At 42.8% G+C, this 19,800-nt stretch overlaps 1 protein-coding gene across 3 annotated transcripts in view; it reads left to right on the top strand.

Moving 5' to 3' along the window:
• LARGE1 (LARGE xylosyl- and glucuronyltransferase 1) overlaps nucleotides 1-19,800 on the top strand; it is a 603,452-nt gene that overhangs the window by 143,557 nt on the left and 440,095 nt on the right. For all 3 annotated transcript variants that reach the window (XM_068561740.1, XM_068561739.1, XM_068561741.1), the window contains one exon: nucleotides 4,557-4,744. In XM_068561740.1, coding sequence (XP_068417841.1) covers nucleotides 4,639-4,744 — 106 coding nt within the window. In that variant the 5' untranslated portion in view covers nucleotides 4,557-4,638. The remainder of the gene's footprint in view (nucleotides 1-4,556; nucleotides 4,745-19,800) is intronic.

Below are 19,800 nucleotides of genomic sequence, written 5' to 3'. Positions count from 1 at the left end.
CTCTAGATCCATCCATGTCTCAACAAATGACCCAATTTTGTTCCTTTTTATGGCTGAGTAATATTCCATGGTATATATGTACCACATCTTCTTTATCCATTCGTCTGTCGATGGGCATTTAGGTTGCTTCCATGACCTGGCTATTGTAAATAGTGCTGCAATGAACACGGGGGTGCATGTCTTTTTGAATTATGGTTTTCTCTGGGTATATGCCCAGTAGTGCGATTGCTGGATCATATGGTAATTCAATTTTTAGTTTTTTAAGGAACCTCCATACTGTTCTCCATAGTTGCTGTATCAGTTTACATTCTCACCAACAGTGCAAGAGGGTTCCCTTTTCTCCACACCCTCTCCAGCATTTGTTGTTTGTAGATTTTCTGATGAAACCCATTCTAACTGGTGTGAGGTGATACCTCATTGTAGTTTTGACTTGCATTTCTCTAATAATTAGTGATGTTGAGCAGCTTTTCATGTGTTTCTTGGCCATCTGTATGTCTTTGGAGAAATGTCTATTTAGGTCTTCTACCCATTTTTGGATTGAGTTGTTTGTTTTTTTAATATCGGGCTGCATGAGCTGTTTATATATTTTGGAGATTAATCCTTTGTTCATTGATTCGCTTGCAAATATTTTCTCCCATTCTGAGGGTTGTCTTTTCGTCTTGTATATGGTTTCCTTTGCTGTGCAAAAGCTTTGAAGTTTCATTAGGCCCCATTTGTTTATTTTTGTTTTTATTTCCATTACTCTAGGAGGTGGATCAAAAAAGATCTTGCTGTGATTTATGTCAAAGAGTGTTCTTCCTATGTTTCCCTCTAAGAGCTTTATGGTATTCGGTCTTACATTTAGGTCTCGAATCCATTATGAGTTTATTTTTGTGTATGGTGTTAGGGAGTGTTCTAATTTCATTCTTTTACATGTAGCTGTCCAGTTTTTCCAGCACCACTTATTGAAGAGACTCTCTTTTCTCCATTGTATATCCTTGTCTCCTTTATCATAGATTAGTTGACCATAGGTGCGTGGGTTTATCTCTGGGCTTTCTATCTTGTTCCATTGATCTATGTTTCTGTTTTTGTGCCACTAACATATTGTCTTGATTACTGTAGCTTTGTAGTATAGTCTGAAGTCAGGGAGTCTGATTCCTCCTGCTCCGTTTTTTTACCTCAAAACTGCTTCAGCTATTCAGAGTCTTTTGTGTCTCCATACAATTTTAAGATTTTTTGTTCTAGTTCTGTAAAAAATGCCATTGGTAATTTGATAGGGATTGCATTGAATCTGTAGATTGTTTTGGGTAGTATAGTCATTTTCACAATATTGATTCATCCAATCCAAGAACATGGTATATCTCTCCACCTATTGGTATAATCTTTAATTTCTTTCATCAGTATCTTATAGTTTCCTGCATACAGGTCTTTTGTCTCCCTAGGTAGGTTTTTTTTTTTTTTTTTGCAATTACCAAACATGAAACACACTCATACTATGTCATAATATTGACATTCAGTCCCGTAATCCTCCACTGTAACAGCTCCTTTACTTTGCAGTGAAAATTGATTTGTATATTCCTTGCCTCTGAGTCCTTGTGGGATTTTTTTTTTTTTTTAGTTCAGACAGAAAGTCACAAAAATTATACTCATCCTCATCAGTTCACTCAGTCCCATGTAATTAATTTTTTTTTTCATCTTGATCTTTTGTTAGCACTTTTATGTGTTCATCAGTTTTTCATTAGAGTTCTGAAAATGCTTATTCATTCAGTTCAGCAGTACAGTCAGTTACCAGAAACCTGTACTTGTCAGAGTCTTTTCCATGAATTTCTTGAAGATGAAACCCTTTTATAGGAACATATTTGCAAAGGCATCAGAGTACACCCAGAACTGTCTGTAAATGACAAAAGACTTAAAAACGACCACGGTTAAAGATTTGATGAAAGTTCATAATAATGCAGTTGACAAGAAAATTAGTTATTTCTGAGATATACATTTTAAGGTAATAACTAGGATTATGACTTATAACATTATACCAGAACATATAAGATTTTTAGAAATTTCATGTAATGTCTGAAACATTTATATTAACATATTTCCATACAAATAACCCAATGAAAGTTTAGTATTAGTTGTTTGTTTGTTTTTTTATACTGCAGGTTCTTATCAGTCATCAGTTTTATACACATCAGTGTATACATGTCAATCCCAATCGCCCAATTCAGCACACCACCATCCCCACCCCACCGCGGTACCAAACCCTGTTGGGACGGGGGAGGGTGGGAATGGCGAGAGATTAAAAAACGTAAGTAAGGCTGCTCTTTGGTGTTCTGGAAGGGCGGTGGGGTCACCTCTGCCTTGTGCTTGATCATCTTTGCTAGTTACTTATTCTAGGGCGCTCTCATTTAAGGCTCATACCATCTCCCACTGCAGAGGGCAGCGCTTATGTTATAGATGGACAAAATGAAGCTTCCCCAGAGACGGGGGCCTTGCCAAGGTCACAGCTAGTCAAGTGTGGCAGCTGGATTTGCATCCAGATCTTTCGAACTGCACAGCCTCTCCTCACAACACTCCCTCTTCCTGAGAGATCGCCAGCATTGCTGTGCTTCTCATTCTTAGTGACTAGCGGAGTTTGTGTGTAGGGTTTGATTCCCATACTTCCGAACGGAAAACTTCCCTAGGGGAACTTCTCAAGTCCACAGTCTTTGTTTAAAGGGATTTTGCTTTTTCGTGTTTTAGTTTCTTGTCCACACCCTCCAGCCCTGTGGTCTTTGATCTGTTTCCAAAGAGGGCCATTTAGAGAATCCCGTCAGAGTGGTCACAGAAGAACGCTTAGCCTTGACAGCTGAGGTTGGCTCCGTTGGGCGTTTATTGCCGGCAAGTTGCCGAACACAGATTCCTGAAGCTTGAGAGGGTCACCTCTGGTTAGAATCTGATTCCGTTTATTTGTTCGACAGACAGTTATCAGGCCCTGCAGGTGACAGGCGGTAGGCTAAGTCTTAGTGAATACAAGGTGAGTCAGACGGGGCACCTACCTTCTGGAAACACCAAGGCTGGTGTGGAAGGAAGACACTTAAACCAGACCATCGTCACATAGGGTGTAAGGGTTACGGCAGAGGGAAGGACACATCCAAGGGGACATTTAAACCAGCTCTTTGGTGGTCATCCCTTCCTCAGGAATCTGCAGCCTTTTGTACCTGTCTGCCGTGGCAGTTCTGCTCTGTGAAGGGGGCTCCACGTGGACTTTTCTCTCCACCTCCAGCCACTGTGATGTCTGTGTTAGGAGCTAGGAGGACATGAGATTGTATGGTCTGTTGGTTTTTAAATTTTTTTGTAAGTCACATGCCTTCCTGGTCAGGTACTCAGATGAAAGATCATTCGCCCTCTGCTCGGTCTGGATTGACCTTCTGCCTCGTCTTTGAACCTGTCTCAGCCAGCCTTCTGCGTGGTCCACGATCGTCCCTCTGCAGGCTGGTTGTAGGTTGTCTGTCTGCTCCTCTCCGGTCTCTGCATGTTTGAATTGTTTCATGCTTTTCTGGACATCTTCTGTGAAAGGGTGGAAGCTAGTGAGACAGTCCCTGTGGAGTGTTTCTAGGTTTTCCACTGTGATTGAGATGTAGCCTCCTGCCCATGACGTTGGGGCCTCTCTGGTCTCCTTTCCCTTGAGTGTGTTGTCTGTTAGCCTTGCCCGCCTTCCGCGGTTCTCTCTGCCGGGAACACGGGAGTGGTTTTGCTCTCTTGACTAAACATGAATGGGTCGGCACATTCATCTGTCCTCCCATAGAGGTCTGTGCAAATCTCAGTCATCACATCCTTGGGGTTCCTGTGGATGTTTTATGTTGGTCTTTCTTGTTAGACGGTGTTCTTTAATAAATTTTTTTAAAAAATTTTATTTATTTATTTATTTTTGGCTGTGTTGGGTCTTCGTTTCTGTGCGAGGGCTTTCTCTAGTTGTGGCAAGTGGGGGCCGCTCTTCATCGCGGTGCGCTGGCCTTTCACTGTCGCCGCCTCTCTTTTTGTGGAGCACAAGCTCCGGACGCGCAGGCTCGGTAGTTGCGGCTCACGGGCCCAGCTGCTCCGCGGCATGTGGGATCTTCCCAGACCAGGGCTTGAACCCGTGTCCCCTGCATTGGCAGGCAGATTCTCAACCAATGCGCCACCAGGGAAGCCCCAAAGACGGTGTTCTTTAAAGCCAACCCTTACTCTGGTCATTTTTGAAAACACAGTACCTGGTTAGTGCTTGGCACATATAAGATACTAACTAGGTGCTCTTTTAATAAGTGTTTATTAGTCCAGGCTTCAAAACTCAACTGCACTATAAAATATATGTGTGTATGTATGCATGTGAGAGAGAGAGAGATCTGTTATAGTTTGTATCGTCCTGCATTTGTTTATTTTGTAAAGACCTCTCTCAGTTTGGGTAGACTGCAAGACTGCTGCATCACCTCTTGGGATGAAAGGTTAGCAGGAAATTGTAGATGAGTCGAACCACTCAGGATCTGCAGGATATTTCTCTTTTGTAATCTGCATCCATTGACAGTGCTAAGAACTCAGCCCTTCCTCTTTGCTCTTTCTTTCAGAAAGTATTATGAGGGAGGCTGAGGACTCCACGCTCCGGGCAGAGAAACGGCGCTGGGATTAGGGATTGCCACTTCTGAGAGGATGCTGGGAATCTGCAGAGGGAGACGGAAATTCCTGGCTGCCTCGTTGACTCTGCTCTGCATCCCAGCCATCACCTGGCTTTACCTGTTTGCTGGGAGCTTTGAAGGTAAGAAGGAAGCTTTCCCACAGGGAGAGGGATGGAGGGAAGAAGGAACACTGGCTGTCCCAGAGTCCTAGGAAGAACCTCCAAGTCTTCTAATCCCAGCTTCTCATTCTGTAGAACAATGGAATCTTGATGCCCGATCACAGGAAAAGATTTACCTAGGTTTACAGAGGGAATTAGAGGGAGTTAGTGATGGGAGGAGAAAAAGCTAAATACGAAAGCAAAAATAAGGCGCCCCTGGATGCAGCAGCCTGGCGGAGGTTACACAAACGTCAGATAGCAGCTGTGCAGGCTGATCGCCCTGTCGATAAAGGGGAAAAGGTTGGGTCCTGGGGGGATTACTTAGCTATTTGTGGAGTAAGATGTTTCATTTGTTCTTTCATCTATTCATTCACTTATCTGCACATTCAGCATTTTGCTACTGTTTAACATCTATGCTGAACCAGGTACTGGGAGTCCGGTGATAACAGATCTGGACCTTCCGAGTGCAATGGAGGAGACAGGTTAACACGTGATCTCTGTTCATTGCTGTACGTGATACTCTGTTAAGATAAGGCAAGCCCAGGGCGCTGGGGGAGAGGGTGATTGAGGCTGTCAGGCGGGCTGGGTACAGAAGATGTGCCGTGATGCTGACCTGCTGAGTACAGGAGCTCAGCAAAGGAGTCGCCTTCCCCAAACAAATAACGAACGCTCATCCCTGCCGCGTTCCCGAAATCCACAGAAAAGACGAGCCTCACATCCTTCCAGCCAGCAGTTTCAAATGCAGTGCAGTGTTCTGAGTATCAAAGATGGTTTTCTAAGCTTCGGGGAGGGAAGGAGGGGCAGTGTTGAAGAGCACACTTTCTGTTTATTTACCCCAACACTTGAGTTAAAAAAATATATATATATCTCTCAAGTGAAAATCTGTCTCCAGGAAGTCACTACTGTGTTTTTTAAAAACATTTCCTCTATGCATAATTTTATTGACAGCTCAAGGCTACCTTTTAATTAGGAGTTCACTGCCTGAGGTTTGTCCTGAGTTCGCTAGGCTGAATATAAACGAGGGTGGAACTCTGTGCCTGCATAGCAGGCAAGGGCTCAGGGCCACACCCCTGTCCCTTTCCTGCCCCAGACATCCCTGGAGTAGTAGAGCTTTCATCTAAGCAGCTAGATAGATTATGCATGGCAGTGGATGGTTAATTTTTGGCAAAGAGATCAGAGGGAGGAAGGTGAGTTGGTTTTGGCGCTGGAAGAGGTAGAAGGAAGCATTCTCCAGGGATGATGGAAGAGACCCTGTGACAGAAGGCCAAGAGCATCGGTGCTGGCACAGGTTTAATACACTAAACACTGACTTTGCCAATATAACTATAATAATAATAGCATAACAACAATAACAATAATGATGATAACAATATACACCACAATATTCTGAGCATTCCTACATGCCTGGCGTTGTTGTAAGGACTTGACACCTGTTAACTCTTCCTCCACAATAATCCTATGTGGTGGGGACAGATGAGGAGGGCAAGGAAGATCAGCTTCAGTGACGTCCCCAAGGACCCAAAGCCAGGCAAGATGTGGCCTGGATTATTGGACTTGAGAGCTGTAATACCATGTTGTGGATTGGGCTTCGGTGAGGGTAGACTTTGGTGGGGGGCGGCGGGGGGGTGCTGACAAAGTGTCACATGATGTTTTTGGATGTGTGTGAGGGAAATTGTACAATTTTGAGTTTTCACTCATTGGTAGAAACCCAACATCAAATAATTTTAGCAAAAAGGCAATTTGGGGACTAATAAAAGTAGTAAGTTCAAAGGTAGGGCTAGCTTCAGGCAAGGTTGGATCCAGGGGCTCCAATGATATTTTTGTAGCTCTGTCTCTCTACTTTCCTTTGCTCTACTTTTCTCTGCTATGGTTTCTTTTCAAAAGTAGCTTTTCCTACACAGTGAAAGCTTTGGCTTACAACTTATCCTTACCAGTCCCTTGTAGAAAAAGGAGGACTTCCTCCCCCTAATTCTCCAGCATTACCTCTGATTGGATTGCCTCTGGTCACTCGTGGTCTGGAGAGCATTCACTGTGGTTGGGGGGAGGCTGGTGAGGGCAGCCCTGAGCCCTGTGCCTATTTCTGGTCACAGGGTAGAGAAGAGTTCCCTGAAGCATGTGGAGGGAAACTGGGGAGGGGTGGCCCCCAAAGGTAAATGGTGCAGTTCCCCAAAGAGGAGAAACTAGGAGTTGATCTGGGTTCTGGAGAATTCATACCTGGCTGTGCTTACTGATGGGCTGATATCGACTTGAAGGTCGCTTTACGGCATCATGCTCTCTGGTCCAGCCCTGGCCAATAGAGGGACTGTGCTCCTTGACTTTGAATGATTTTATTAGGCTGGCAGATAGATTGCATTAAATAGGGGCTGGATGGTGTGGGTACATTAACAGAAGCATTCTAGCTAGAAGTATGAAGGTGACGGATTTCTTTTACCGGGCCCAGTTAGTCCACTGGTCCACTGCATTTATTTCTGGATGCTACACTTTAAGAACAATCTAGACAGGTCAGCACATTTAGGAGAACATAGGTGAATGACCGTGTCAACTCAAACCTTGTTTCATACGAAATAGTGGAAAGAATGGGGCTGTTTGCCTTGGAGAAGCAAAGGCTCCAGGTGTACAGGATCAGCTTCAGCCACCAGTCAAAGGGCCATCACCTGAAAGAGATTAGGCTTCCTCTGATGGCCCCTGAATCTATGGAGGGACGTGGCAGGGAGCCAGATGTCAAGCTCATCATAATAAGGGTCATTCTGTCCACTGCTGGGATGAGCTGCCCTGGGAGGGAGCGATGAGAGGTGTGCAAAGGGAAGTGTGAGCATCAGGGGCAATTGCACAGGGTGATCTGCCTGACCCGTCCTGACCCAGAGAGCTTGAGAGTAGAAAAGGCTGAGTGTTTATCCAGAGACAAAGGTTTCCTCCTCGGAGTTCCTGCCGGTTGCCCCAGGCATCGGTACACTTCCAAAAGAGCCTGCAGAGACATTCTTCTCTCTGTAGTTAAACATAACAACTTTTCAGTCCACTTACTGACACCCTTGAGTTTTCTGTTTCAAGGCAGGTGGAGCCATAAATAAGGGATAGAGCAGCTGCTTGGATTCATGGTAATGCTAGTCAGGCTTTATGTGGGTGTATTTATTTTTCAACCCTGTTTAATTTCAATGGCTCATCTCCTGAGAGCAGAGTCTAGAACTCTCCCTGAGATGTGGATACTCTTAGCATAAGGTTCTGGAGTCAGATTACACGCAGAAGCATGATATATCGAGAGAGCACTGGCTGGGGTCAGGGTCCCAGGCTCTAAAATCAACTCAGCCAGAGTAGTTGGTGATTTGGGGCATGATCACGCCTCTCTCTTTATCTCTTCCAGCTTGAAATGATGTTGTAGAAATGAAGCTCACCTATGGGTGCACTAACATTCTACACGCTTATGATTCTAAGCATGGGGTGTGAATGAATTGGAAATGAGCAGAATCTTCTCCAATTAATGGGAAATAGGACAGGAGGAGGGAATAGGCTTACTGTGATTTGCTCGGGAGTGTGGATCTAGGATCAGTGCATAAAAGTTATGGCGAAGCAGGACCTTTCTCAGTGTAAGAAAGAACGGCTGTTCTGACACATTTGCCGGGCGTTGGAGTGCACCGTCTGGGAAAGCATTGAGATCCCCCTTCCCAGAGCTGTTTGTCAAAGGCCAAGTGACCATTTGTTGAGGATGCTAATCAGGGGATTTTTTTTGCTGGTGCTTTAATCCCGAAGTTCCTAAATGCTACTGACTTCATTTCTTCCCACACCCTCCTTTGTTCCTCTGCCATCTCCATTAACATCCCCAGCTACCCAGGCTCCAGGCGCTAAGCCTTCATTCTCTTCCTTCTTCATTCCCTCCATCGCTTGGTTGCCATATCCTGTTGGATCTGATCTTGACCTCTTGCCTCTGTGTCTCCTGTTTCCTCCCTTTCAGCACCTCTGGTGCCCTGGCTCAGCTGTCGGCGTGCATCCTTTGGCATCAGGACCGATGTGGCAGCCATCCTCGTCTGCCCTCCGGCCCCATCTCCTCGCACCCTCCTCACATTCCCCATCCAGCCACACTAGACTTCCTTGACGCTGGTGTGCACTGCCCTCGGTCCTCTGGACTCTGCACATGTTGTTCCTTCCCCTCCTGTCTTTGCCTGCCTGACTTAGATCCTCCTGTCTCAGCTTAAACATGATTGCTCCTCACCCTTAACTCGCTGGCTTCCTCAGCTACCCCGTCCTGACACCCCCCCCGCCCCCCCCCCCCCCCCAACTCCTCATCCTTTCCCCTCCCTCATACTCAGGGCACTTCGTTTTTCTTGTTTTTATAATTGCTGTCTTCACAACTGACTACAGGCATCCGGAGGGAAGTGGTTCACTCTGTTCATCCTTCCATCTCTAGCACCTACTACGTGCCAGGAGAACTGTTTGTTGAATGAGTGAATGAGCGAAGGAATGTGCACTCTTGTGGCTTTAAGTGCTGACAGCTGTCTTTATTGCTTCCTGGATTAACTCCAGACTCCTTACCATGGCTCTGGGGTCTTTCACAGGCTTTCTCCCTTAGCTTATAATTTCTGTCTTCACTCAGGTGAGGGTCCCTCATCCAACACCCTGAGAAAACGCCTTCATTTTTGCTCTTTATTCTTTCTGCCCAGGATACAGTTCTCTTTTGCCACAACCCTTCCTCCCAGCCTGCACCTTTTCAGTGCCCATACTCAGTGTCATTTTCCTCTAATGTCTGATCCTATACGGAAACTTCTCTGACAACACTCACCGAGGGATATTTTGCTTGTTTGGTGTCTTTCTAACCACTTGCCTGTGAGATTCTTGAGACAAGAGACTGTTTTACTCATCATCACATTTGCACAGCCTGAGCCTCGCTCTGGTGGGTTCTTAGTAAATGCTGGCAGAAAGGATTCCGCTTCTAAGGGCAGCAGGAGCCAGTGGTGGACAAGGGCTCTTCCTGGTGCTGGTGCTCTGAGGATCTCTGATTTTGAGACCTCAGGATTTGGTGCCAGGAACCTCACCTGCCTTCTGGTTGGGATGTTAATTCTGGGACTTGACTAGTTCTGCTCAAACACCCCTCCACTTGGATTTAGAGCATGTCTGTTATTTTCTGCCAGAATCGCCTTTTCTCATGGGCATGAGAGTTTTGTTTGTGGGGTGTGGTTCTTTCTTTTCTGCCCATCAGGGAGATGGCGTTCAGCTGCTATTGAGTTAGCAGCAGGTGGAAAAGGGTGCTTTTCAGTGGTTCAGAAAATTGTTCACACGTTGCCCTCCGATCACTTATAACCAGCTCTGCGCAGACGCTTCGCAGACGCTTCCTGTGGTCAGGGAGGTGGGCCGGCGAGGGTGTGGGTGTCATTTAAAAGCAAATGTCTTCAGAGGCCGCAACGTCCAGAACATTTAAAAGCAGTGTTATGAACAGGCACAGGATATTAATTCCTAGCCGATTTCAGCCCTCACCTGCGTTTTGCTGTTCCTGGACCCTCTTCACTGTTCATGCGCTTCTTATCAACACAAACTCCTCCTGAAATGAATGGCTTGAGAGTCGTCACTATAAATTTCAACAGGAAGAAATGAGGTCCTGACATTTGACCATTTTGAAGAGTTGCAGTGAGAACCAGCGTTGTAAGTTAAAGCGTTTTCTTTGTTTTATCGTCACAGGGAATCACAGGGCACGTGAACAGAGGAGTAGGGGAGATGCGGGCTTGACCGAACATGACTGATTTCCCAGCCCTGCATCCCCTCTCCCCATCCGTCAGCCCAGACACGGTGCCAGGAGGTTTGTGAATTCAGACCGTGCAAGGTGTTAGCGGGTAATGTGCTGAAGGTTTCATTAGCCCCTGAGGCTAGGCTGTGTGGCAGCTTTGATGGCAGCCGAGCTATTTTGCCTTCCTGCCAATGGCCCCGATGTATGACTTAATACGGGTATTAACCGTAGAAAGATGTTATGGGGTATAAGAACATAGGATGCTGAATGCGAAATGAGATGGAAAGGGTAATGTAAAAGTCATATTGATTTTTTTTTTTTTTTAATAGATCAGAAATGAAGGGCTTTCCTAGCCAGAGCTTAATAGCATCCGTGCCGGGCCTGAGCAAAAGCCTATAACGGATGAGAATGTGCAAGTGAGACGCTTCGAGTCGTGCCCCGCCACAGGGCACAGTGGGGCTGCGTGTGTCTGTGGTTCTTGCCTTGGGCAAAAAGGCATCTCTTCAAGGTCTTGGAATCTGAGAGGGCAGGGGAAGTCTATCACGATTTTATTTGGTTGTGAGACGGTTGCTAAGGTAACCTCTACTTTTCTTACACCCAGCTTTTGATCTTAAAATCATATTGGTGATCCTGCTGGGGTGGAGAAAACGACCCTGATGTGTCAGTTGGCTGCATCTCCTGGAAGAGCTCATGGCAAGAGTCTTAGACCAGGAGTCAGGAAAACTGGTTTCCACTAATCCCAGCAGCTACCTTGTATTAGTTTCCAGTGGCTGCTGGAGCCAATTACCACGAATGTAGTGGCTTTACAAAGCACAAATTTATTATCTTATCAGTTTCAGAAGTCAGCAATCTAAAATGAGTCTCACTGGGCTAAAGCCAAGATGCTGCCAGGGCTGGTTTCTTCTGGAGACCCCCAGGGGAGAATTCATCTCCCGGCCTTTTTCATTTTCTAAAGGCTGCCGTTTTCCTTGGCTTGTGGCCCCTTACGCCATCTCCAAGGCCAGAAGAGTAGCATCTTCGAATTACTCTTTCTGACTGTGACCTCTGCCTCTGTGGTCACATCTCCTTCTCTGATTGTGACCTTCCTGCCTCCGTCTTACAAGGACCCTTATGATTACATTGAGCCCAGCTGGATAATCCAGGATAATTGTCCCATCTCAAAACCGTTAAATTATCACACCTGCCAAGTCCCTTTTGCCAGGTAAGGTAACATAGTCACAGGTTGTGGGGATTAGGATGTGGACATGTTTGGGGAACCATTATTTGGTCCTCCATACCCCTCCCCCCAAGTCCTATGCTCCTGCATCCCCTCCATCTTGTTATTGTTCTTTAGAGGCAAAGTAAAGTGGTGTTGTACCATCTGCTTTCTCATATGGACATCTTATCCTGCTCCAGGAGTTTTGGCTTCAGTAATTTTGATTTGATACATGAATATCTAGCAGGACTTAGTGCTCATGAAAAAGACATTGTATTCAGACGTGTTTGCCTGTTCAAACAATTTTGGATTATAATACGTTGCCTATAATAGGTGCTTCATCGGTAACCAGTGATAGGTTAAGGTTATCTGAAATGAAAGGCCCAGAACTTCTGCTCTTTGGGGGTTCTGGTCTGAAAGTGATTTCATTTATTTTTTAGTTTCAGATACCAATTTAACAAAAGGAGCGGGATTTCGTCAACCTGTTGATGGTTAAGGAGGTCCATTAGTTTTAAGTAAATGAGAGCCACTTGTGTAACTACTTGGAAGACTCTTTGGTGTTATCAGCCCAACCTATCAGTTCTGTCCCCAGCCATCTACCAGAGAGAAATGTGTCTACATTAGCACAAAAGACGTGTAAGAGCACGTTCACATCGGTGTGTGTGAAATGCCTGTCCACAGTGAAAATAAACACATAAATAGTGGCATATTTATATCATGAAGTACAGCAGAGCCATGAAAATCTACTCACAGGTAATACTGCACAAAAGAAGACAGACACAAAAGAATAAATACTGTATGATTTCAATTATATGGGCAAACAGTAATCTAGGGGTGGAGATGAGACTGGGACAGGCCAAAAAGAAGACTTTGGGGCACTGGCAGTAATTGAATTTACTTTTTAACCTGTGTGATTATACAGGTGTGTTCACTTTGTGACAGTTCATCCAGTTTTTCATTTATGATTTGTTTACTTTCCTGTATGTGTTTTATTTATTTATTTTTTAACCTATGCAGGTCTTGAATAAGTACCTGAATTTGAAGAGCTGGTGTGGGTCTTGCATTCTTTTCAGATGAGAGGGATTTTATTAACCTTTGGGATTTAAGAATCTATGTCACTGTTTAACTTTGAAATTCAAATGCTTTTTAAGCATGGGACTTTTCTTTGGGGATAGATGTTTAACATTTCTATGTCACCACATTTCCATTTTTTCTAACTTCTGTACCTCACCATTTGGACATGTATTCCCCCTGTGAGGGTCTGATCACAGCTCTGACTTTAAGATCGGAAATTTGCTCATAAAACCCTAATTCTGAAAGAGTGTTTTCATCAATTTGAAACAAGACCAGTATTCCTACCAGAATTCTGGCAATGACATAGCTCCAATTAATATTAAAATGATATTATTTCATAATATGGACACCAAACCACGTTGGACAAACATTCCCATCTGCATGAGTCAATAAACATCTTCATAAAGCCGTGGTGCCTGGAAAAGAAAGAAAACTTTTATTGTATTGTAGGAGATAGGAAAACATGAAAAGGCTATGTACTATTTACACTGTAACTATAATGGAAGCAGTAGCAATAATTTCTGTTTATCACTTGTTAAACAGTAATTGGCTGCCTCTGGCCTGCAGGTGTGTTGGGTTTGGCCTGCCAACTGCCTTTACCGTTTGTGAATTCATTATTAACAGTTAAAAATTTGGAGATTGCACATAAAAATCATGATATCTGGCTTTCCTTAATAAAATGGAAATATCTAGCAAACTGGACCCTCATTTCACGATAGCACCCACTGGCTGGAGCTGAGTAGTAGCTGTTCCTTTGCCCTGTGTGTGGATGCTCCGCTTTGTCATGGTCCCTGCCCTCCCTGGCTGTCCCTGTGTCATCCTGTGCTCAGAGCTGAACTGAGAGGAAAGAGCCCCTGGTCTTTGCTTACCTCACTTGCTGACCCTGGTCGGGCTCACGTTAACTTTTTTTTTTTTTAAACATCTTTATTGGAGTATAATTGCTTTACAATGGTGTGTTAGTTTCTGCTGTATAACAAAGTGTATCAACTATACATATACATATATCCCCATATCACCTCCCTCTTGTGTCTCCCTCCCACCCTCCCTATCCCACCCCTCTAGGTGGTCACAAAGCACCGAGCTGATCTCCCCGTGCTATGTGGCTGCTTCCCACTAACTATCTATTTTACATTTGGTGGTGTATATATGTCCATGCCACTCTCTCACTTCGTCCCCATTTACCCTTCACACTCCCCGTGTCCTCAAGTCCATTCTCTGCGTCTGCATCTTTATTCCTGTCCTGCGCCTAGGTTCTTCAAAACCTTTTTTTTTTTTTTTTTTTAGATTCCATATATATGTGTTAGCATACGGTATTTGTTTTTCTCTCTCTGACGTGCTTCACTCTGTATGACAGACTCTAGTTCCATCCACCTCACTACAAATAACTCAATTTCATTTTTTTTATGGCTGAGTAATATTCCATTGCATATATGTGCGACACCTTCTTTATCCATTCATCTGTTGATGGACACTTAGGTTGCTTCCATGTCCTGGCTATTGTAAATAGGGCTGCAGTGAACATTGTGATACATGGCTCTTTTTGAATTATGGTTTTCTCAGGGTATATGCCCAGTAGTGGGATTGCTAGGTCGTATGGTAGTTCTGTTTTTAGTTTTTTAAGGAATCTCCATACTGTTCTCCATAGTGGCTGTATCAGTTTACATTCCCACCAACAGTGCAAGAGGGTTCCCTTTTCTCCATACCCTCTCCAGCATTTATTGTTTGTAGATTCTTTGATGATGGCCATTCTGACTGGTGTGAGGTGATACCTCATTGTAGTTTTGATTTGCATTTCTCTAATGATTAGTGATATTGAGCATCCTTTCATGTGTTTGTTGGCAATCTGTATACCTTCTTTGGAGAAATGCCTACTTAGATCTTCTGCCCATTTTTGGACTGGGTTGTTTGTCTTTTGATATTGAGCTGCATGAGCTGCCTGTATATTGGGAGAGTAATCCTTTGTCAGTTGCTTCATTTGCAAATATGTTCTCCATTTCTGAGGGCTGTCTTTTCGTCTGGTTTATGGTTTCCTTTGCTGTGCAAAAGCTTTTAAGTTTCATTAGGTCCCATTTGTTTATTTTTGTTTTTATTTCCATTACTCTAGGAGGTGGGTCAAAAAGGATCTTGCTGTGATGTATGTCATAGAGTGTTCTGCGTATGTTTTCCTCTAAGAGTTTTATAGTGTCTGGACTTACATTTAGGTCTTTAATCCATTTTGAGTTTATTTTTGTGTATGGTGTTATGGAGTGTTCTAATTTCATTCTTTTACATGTTAGCTGTCCAGTTTTTCCAGCACCACTTACTGAAGAGGCTGTCTTTTCTCCATTATATATTCTAGCCATTATATATTCTATATATATGAATATATATATTCATTATATATTCTCCATTATATATTCTTTATCAAAGATAAGGTGACTATATGTATTTGGATTTATCTCTGGGTTTTCTTTCCTGTTCCGTTGATCTATATTTCTGCTTCTGTGCCAGTACCATACTGTCTTGATTACTGTAGCTTTGTAGTATAGTGTGAAGTCAGGGAACCTGATTCCTCCAGCTCCGTTTTTCTTTCTCAAGATTGCTTTGGCTGTTTGGGGTCTTTTGTGTTTCCATACAAATTATGAAATATTTTGTTCTAGTTCTGTGAAAAATGCCCTTGGTAGTTTGATAGGGATTGCACTGAATCTGTAGATTGCTTTGGGTAGTATAGTCATTTTCACAATATTGATTCTTCCAATCCAAGAACATGGTATATCTCTCCATCTGTTTGTATCATCTTTAATTTCTTCAGTGTCTTATAGTTTTCTGCATACAGGTCTTTTGTCTCCTTAGGTAGGTTTATTCCTAGGTATTTTATTCTTTTTGTTGCAACGGTAAATGCGAGTGTTTCCTTAATTTCTCTTTCAGATTTTTCATCATTAATGTATAGGAATGCAAGAGATTTCTGTGCATTAATCTTATATCCTGCTACATTACCAAATTCATTGATTAGCTCTAGTAGTTTTCTGGTAGCATCTTTGGGATTCTCTCTGTATAGTATCATGTCATCTGCAAACAGTGACAGTTTTACTTCTTCTTTTCCGATTTGGATTCCTTTTATGTCTTTTTCTTCTCTGATTGCTGTGGCTATAACTTCCAAAACTATGTTGAATAATAGTGGTGAGAGTGGGCAACCTTGTCTTCTTCCTGATCTTAGTGGAAATGGTTTCAATGTTTCACCATTGAGAACAGTGTTGGCTGTGGCTTTGTCATATATGGGCTTTATTATGTTGAGGTAAGTTCTCTCTATGCCTACTTTCTGGAGAGTGTTTATCATAAATGGGTGTTGAATTTTGTCAGAAGCCTTTGCTGCATCTATTGAGATGATCATGTGGTTTTTATCCTTCAGTCTGTTAATGGTTTATCACATTAATGGATTTGCGTATATTGAAGAATCCTTGCATTCCTGGGATAAACCCCACTTGATCGTGGTGTATGATCCTTTTAATGTGCTGTTGGAATCTGTTTGCTAATATTTTGTTGAGGATTTTTACATCTGTGTTCATCAGTGATATTGGTCTGTAGTTTTTTGTGTGTGTGTGGAAAATCTTTGTCTGGTTTTGGTATCAGGGTGATGGTGGCCTCGTAGAATGAGTTTGGGAATGTTCCTCCCTCTGCTGTATTTTGGAAGAGTTTGAGAAGGATAGGTGTTAGCTCTCCTGTAAATGTTTGATAGAATTTGCCTGTGAAGGCATCTGGTCCTTGGCTTTTGTTTGTTGGAAGATTTTTAATCACAGTTTCAATTTTGGTGTTTGTGATTGGTCTGTTTATATTTTCTATTTTTTCCTGGTTCAGTCTTGGAAGGTTGTGCTTTTCTAAGAATTTGTCCATTTCTTCCAGGTTGTCCATTTTATTGGCATCCAGTTGCTTGTAATAATCTCTCATGATCCTTTATATCTCTGCAGTGTCAGTTGTTACTTCTCCTTTTTCATTTCTAATTCTATTGATTAGAGTATTCTCCCTTTTTTTCTTGATGAGTCTGGCTAGTGGTTTATCAATTTTGTTTATCTTCTCAGAGAACCAGCTTTTAGTTTTATTCATCTTAGCTATTGTTTCCTTCATTTCTTTTTCATTTATTTCTGATCTGATCTTTATGATTTCTTTCCTTCTGCTAACTTTGGGGGGTTTTCGTTCTTCTTCCTCTAATTGCTTTAGGTGTAAGGTTAGGTTGTTTATTTGAGGTGTTTCTTGTTTCTTGAGGTAGGATGGTATTGCTATAAACTTCCCTCTTAGAACTGCTTTTGCTGTTTCCCATAGGTTTTGGGTCATTGTGTTATCATTGTCATTTGTTTCTAGATATTTTTTTATTTCCTCTTTGATTTCTTCAGTGATCTCTTGGTTATTTAGTAGTGTATTGTTTAGCCTCCATGTGTTTGTATTTTTTACAGATTTTTCCTGTAATTGATATCTAGTCTCATAGCGTTGTGGTTGGAGAAGATAATTGATACGATTTCAATTTTCTTAAATTTACCAAGGCTTGCTTTGTGACCCAAGATATGATCTATCCTGGAGAATATTCCATGAGCTCTTGAGAAGAAAGTGTATTCTGTTGTTTTTGGATGGAATGTTCTATAAATATCAATTAAGTCCATCTTGTTTAATTTATCATTTAAAGCTTGCGTTTCCTTATTTATTTTCATTTTGGATGATCTGTCCATTGGTGAAAGTGGGGTATTAAAGTCCCCTACTATGATTGTGTTACTGTCGATTTCCTCTTTTATGGCTGTTAGCATTTGCCTTATGTATTGAGGTGCTCCTATGTTGGGTGCATAAATATTTACATTTGTTGTATTTTCTTCTTGGATTGATCCCTTGATCATTATGTAGTGTCCTTCTTTGTCTTTTGTAGTGGTCTTTATTTTAAACATACTTTTTTTTTTTTTTATGACTATTTGGTTTTTTTTTTTTTTAAGTATTTATTTATTTATTTATGGCTGTGTTGGGTCTTCGTTTCTGTGCGAGGGCTTTCTCTAGTTGTGGCAAGCGGGGGCCACTCCTCATCGCGATGCGCGGGCCTCTCACTATTGCGGCCTCTCTTGTTGAGGAGCACAGGCTCCAGACGCGCAGGCTCAGTAATTGTGGCTCACGGGCCCAGTTGCTCCGCGGCATGTGGGATCTTCCCAGACCAGGGCTCGAACCCGTGTCCCCTGCATTGGCAGGCAGACTCTCGACCACTGCGCCACCAGGGAAGTCCCAGTCTTTATTTTAAAGTCTGTTTTGTCTGATATGAGAATTGCTACTCCAGCTTTCTTTTGATTTCCATTTGCATGGAATATATTTTTCCATCCCCTCACTTTCAGTCTGTATGTGTCCCTAGGTCTGAAGTGGGTCTCTTGTAGACAGCATATATACGGGTCTTGTTTTAGTATGCATTGAGCCGGTCTGTGTCTTTTGGTTGGAGCATTTAATCAATTTACATTTAAGGTAGTTATCGATATATATGTTCCTATTACCATTTTGTTAATTGTTTTGGGTTTGTTATTGTAGGTCTTCTCCTTCTCTTGTGTTTCTTGCCTAGAGAAGTTCCTTTAGCATTTGTTGTAAAGCTGGTTTGGTGGTGCTGAATTCTCTTAGCTTCTGCTTGTATGTAAAGCTTTTAATTTCTCTGTTGAATCTGAATGAGATCCTTGCTGGGTAGAGTAATCTTGGTTGTAGGTTTTTCTGTTTCCTCACTTTAAATATGTTCTACCACTCCCTTCTGGCTTGCAGAGTTTCTGCTGAAAGATTAGTTGTTAACTTTATGGGGATTCCCTTGTATGTTATTTGTTGTTTTTCCCTTGCTGCTTTTAATATTTTTTCTTTGTATTTAATTTTTGGTAGTTTGATTAATATATGTCTTGGTGTGTTTCTTCTTGGATATATCCTGTATGTGACTCTCTGTGCTTCTTGGACTTGATTGACTATTTCCTTTCCCATATTAGTGAACTTTTCAACTATAATCTCTTCAGATATTTTCTCAGTCCCTTTCTTTTTCTCTTCTTCTTCTGGGACCCCTATAATTCGAATGTTGGTGCATTTAATGTTGTCCCAGAGGTCTCTGTGATTGTCTTCAATTGTTTTCACTCTTTTTTCTTTATTCTGCTCTGCAGTAGTTATTTCCACTATTTTATCTTCCAGGTCACTTATCCGTTCTTCTGCCCCAGTTATTCTGCTATTGATTCCTTGTAGAGAATTTTTAATTTCATTTATTGTGTTGTTCATCATTGTTTGTTTGCTGTTTAGTTCTTCTAGGTCCTTGTTAAATGTTTCTTTTATTTTCTCCATTCTGTTTACAAGATTTTGGATCATCTTTAGTATCATTTCTCTGAATTCTCTTTCAGGTAGACTGCCTATTTCCTGTTTATTTGTTTGGTCTTGTGGATTTTACCTTGGTCCTTCATCTGCTGTGTGTTTCTCTGTCTTCTCATTTTACTTAATTTACTGTGTTTGGGGGTCTCCTTTTCACAGGCTGCAGGCTTGTAGTTCCCGTTGTTTTTGGTGTCTGCCCCCAGTGGGTAAGGTTGGTTCACTGGGTTGTGTAGGTTTCCTAATGGAGGGGACTGGTGCCTGTGTTCTGGTGGATGAGGCTGGATCTTGTCTTTCTGGTGGGCAGGACCACATTGGTTTGTGTGTTTTGGGGTGTCTGTGATCTTATTATAATTTTAGGCAGCCTCTCTGCTAATGGGTGGGGTTGTGTTCTTGTCTTGCTAGTTGTTTGGCTTAGGGTGTCCAGCACTGGAGCTTGCTGGTCGTTGAGTGGAGCTGGGTCTTTGCGTTGAGACAGAGATCTCTGGGAGAGCTCTTGCTGATTGATATTACATGGGGCTGGGAGGTTTCTGGTGGACCAGTGTCCTGAACTTGGCTCTCCCACCTCAGAGGCTCAGGCCTGACACCTGGCTGGAGCACCAAGACACTGTCAGCCACTTGGCTGCTGCTGGGTGACTATGGATTCCACAGAAAGCACTGAATGAAAAGGTGAAAAGCTGAGCACAGTGTTCATTAGTGTGTGGAACTTTGGCTGCGTTTCATATCTCCTATATT

The sequence above is a fragment of the Eschrichtius robustus genome, chromosome 13, assembly GCF_028021215.1.
Source record: "Eschrichtius robustus isolate mEscRob2 chromosome 13, mEscRob2.pri, whole genome shotgun sequence".
Classification (NCBI taxonomy): Eukaryota; Metazoa; Chordata; class Mammalia; order Artiodactyla; family Eschrichtiidae; genus Eschrichtius; species Eschrichtius robustus.
The sequence above is the reverse complement of the archived record's forward strand: the minus strand, read 5'-3'. Positions and strand labels throughout refer to the sequence as shown.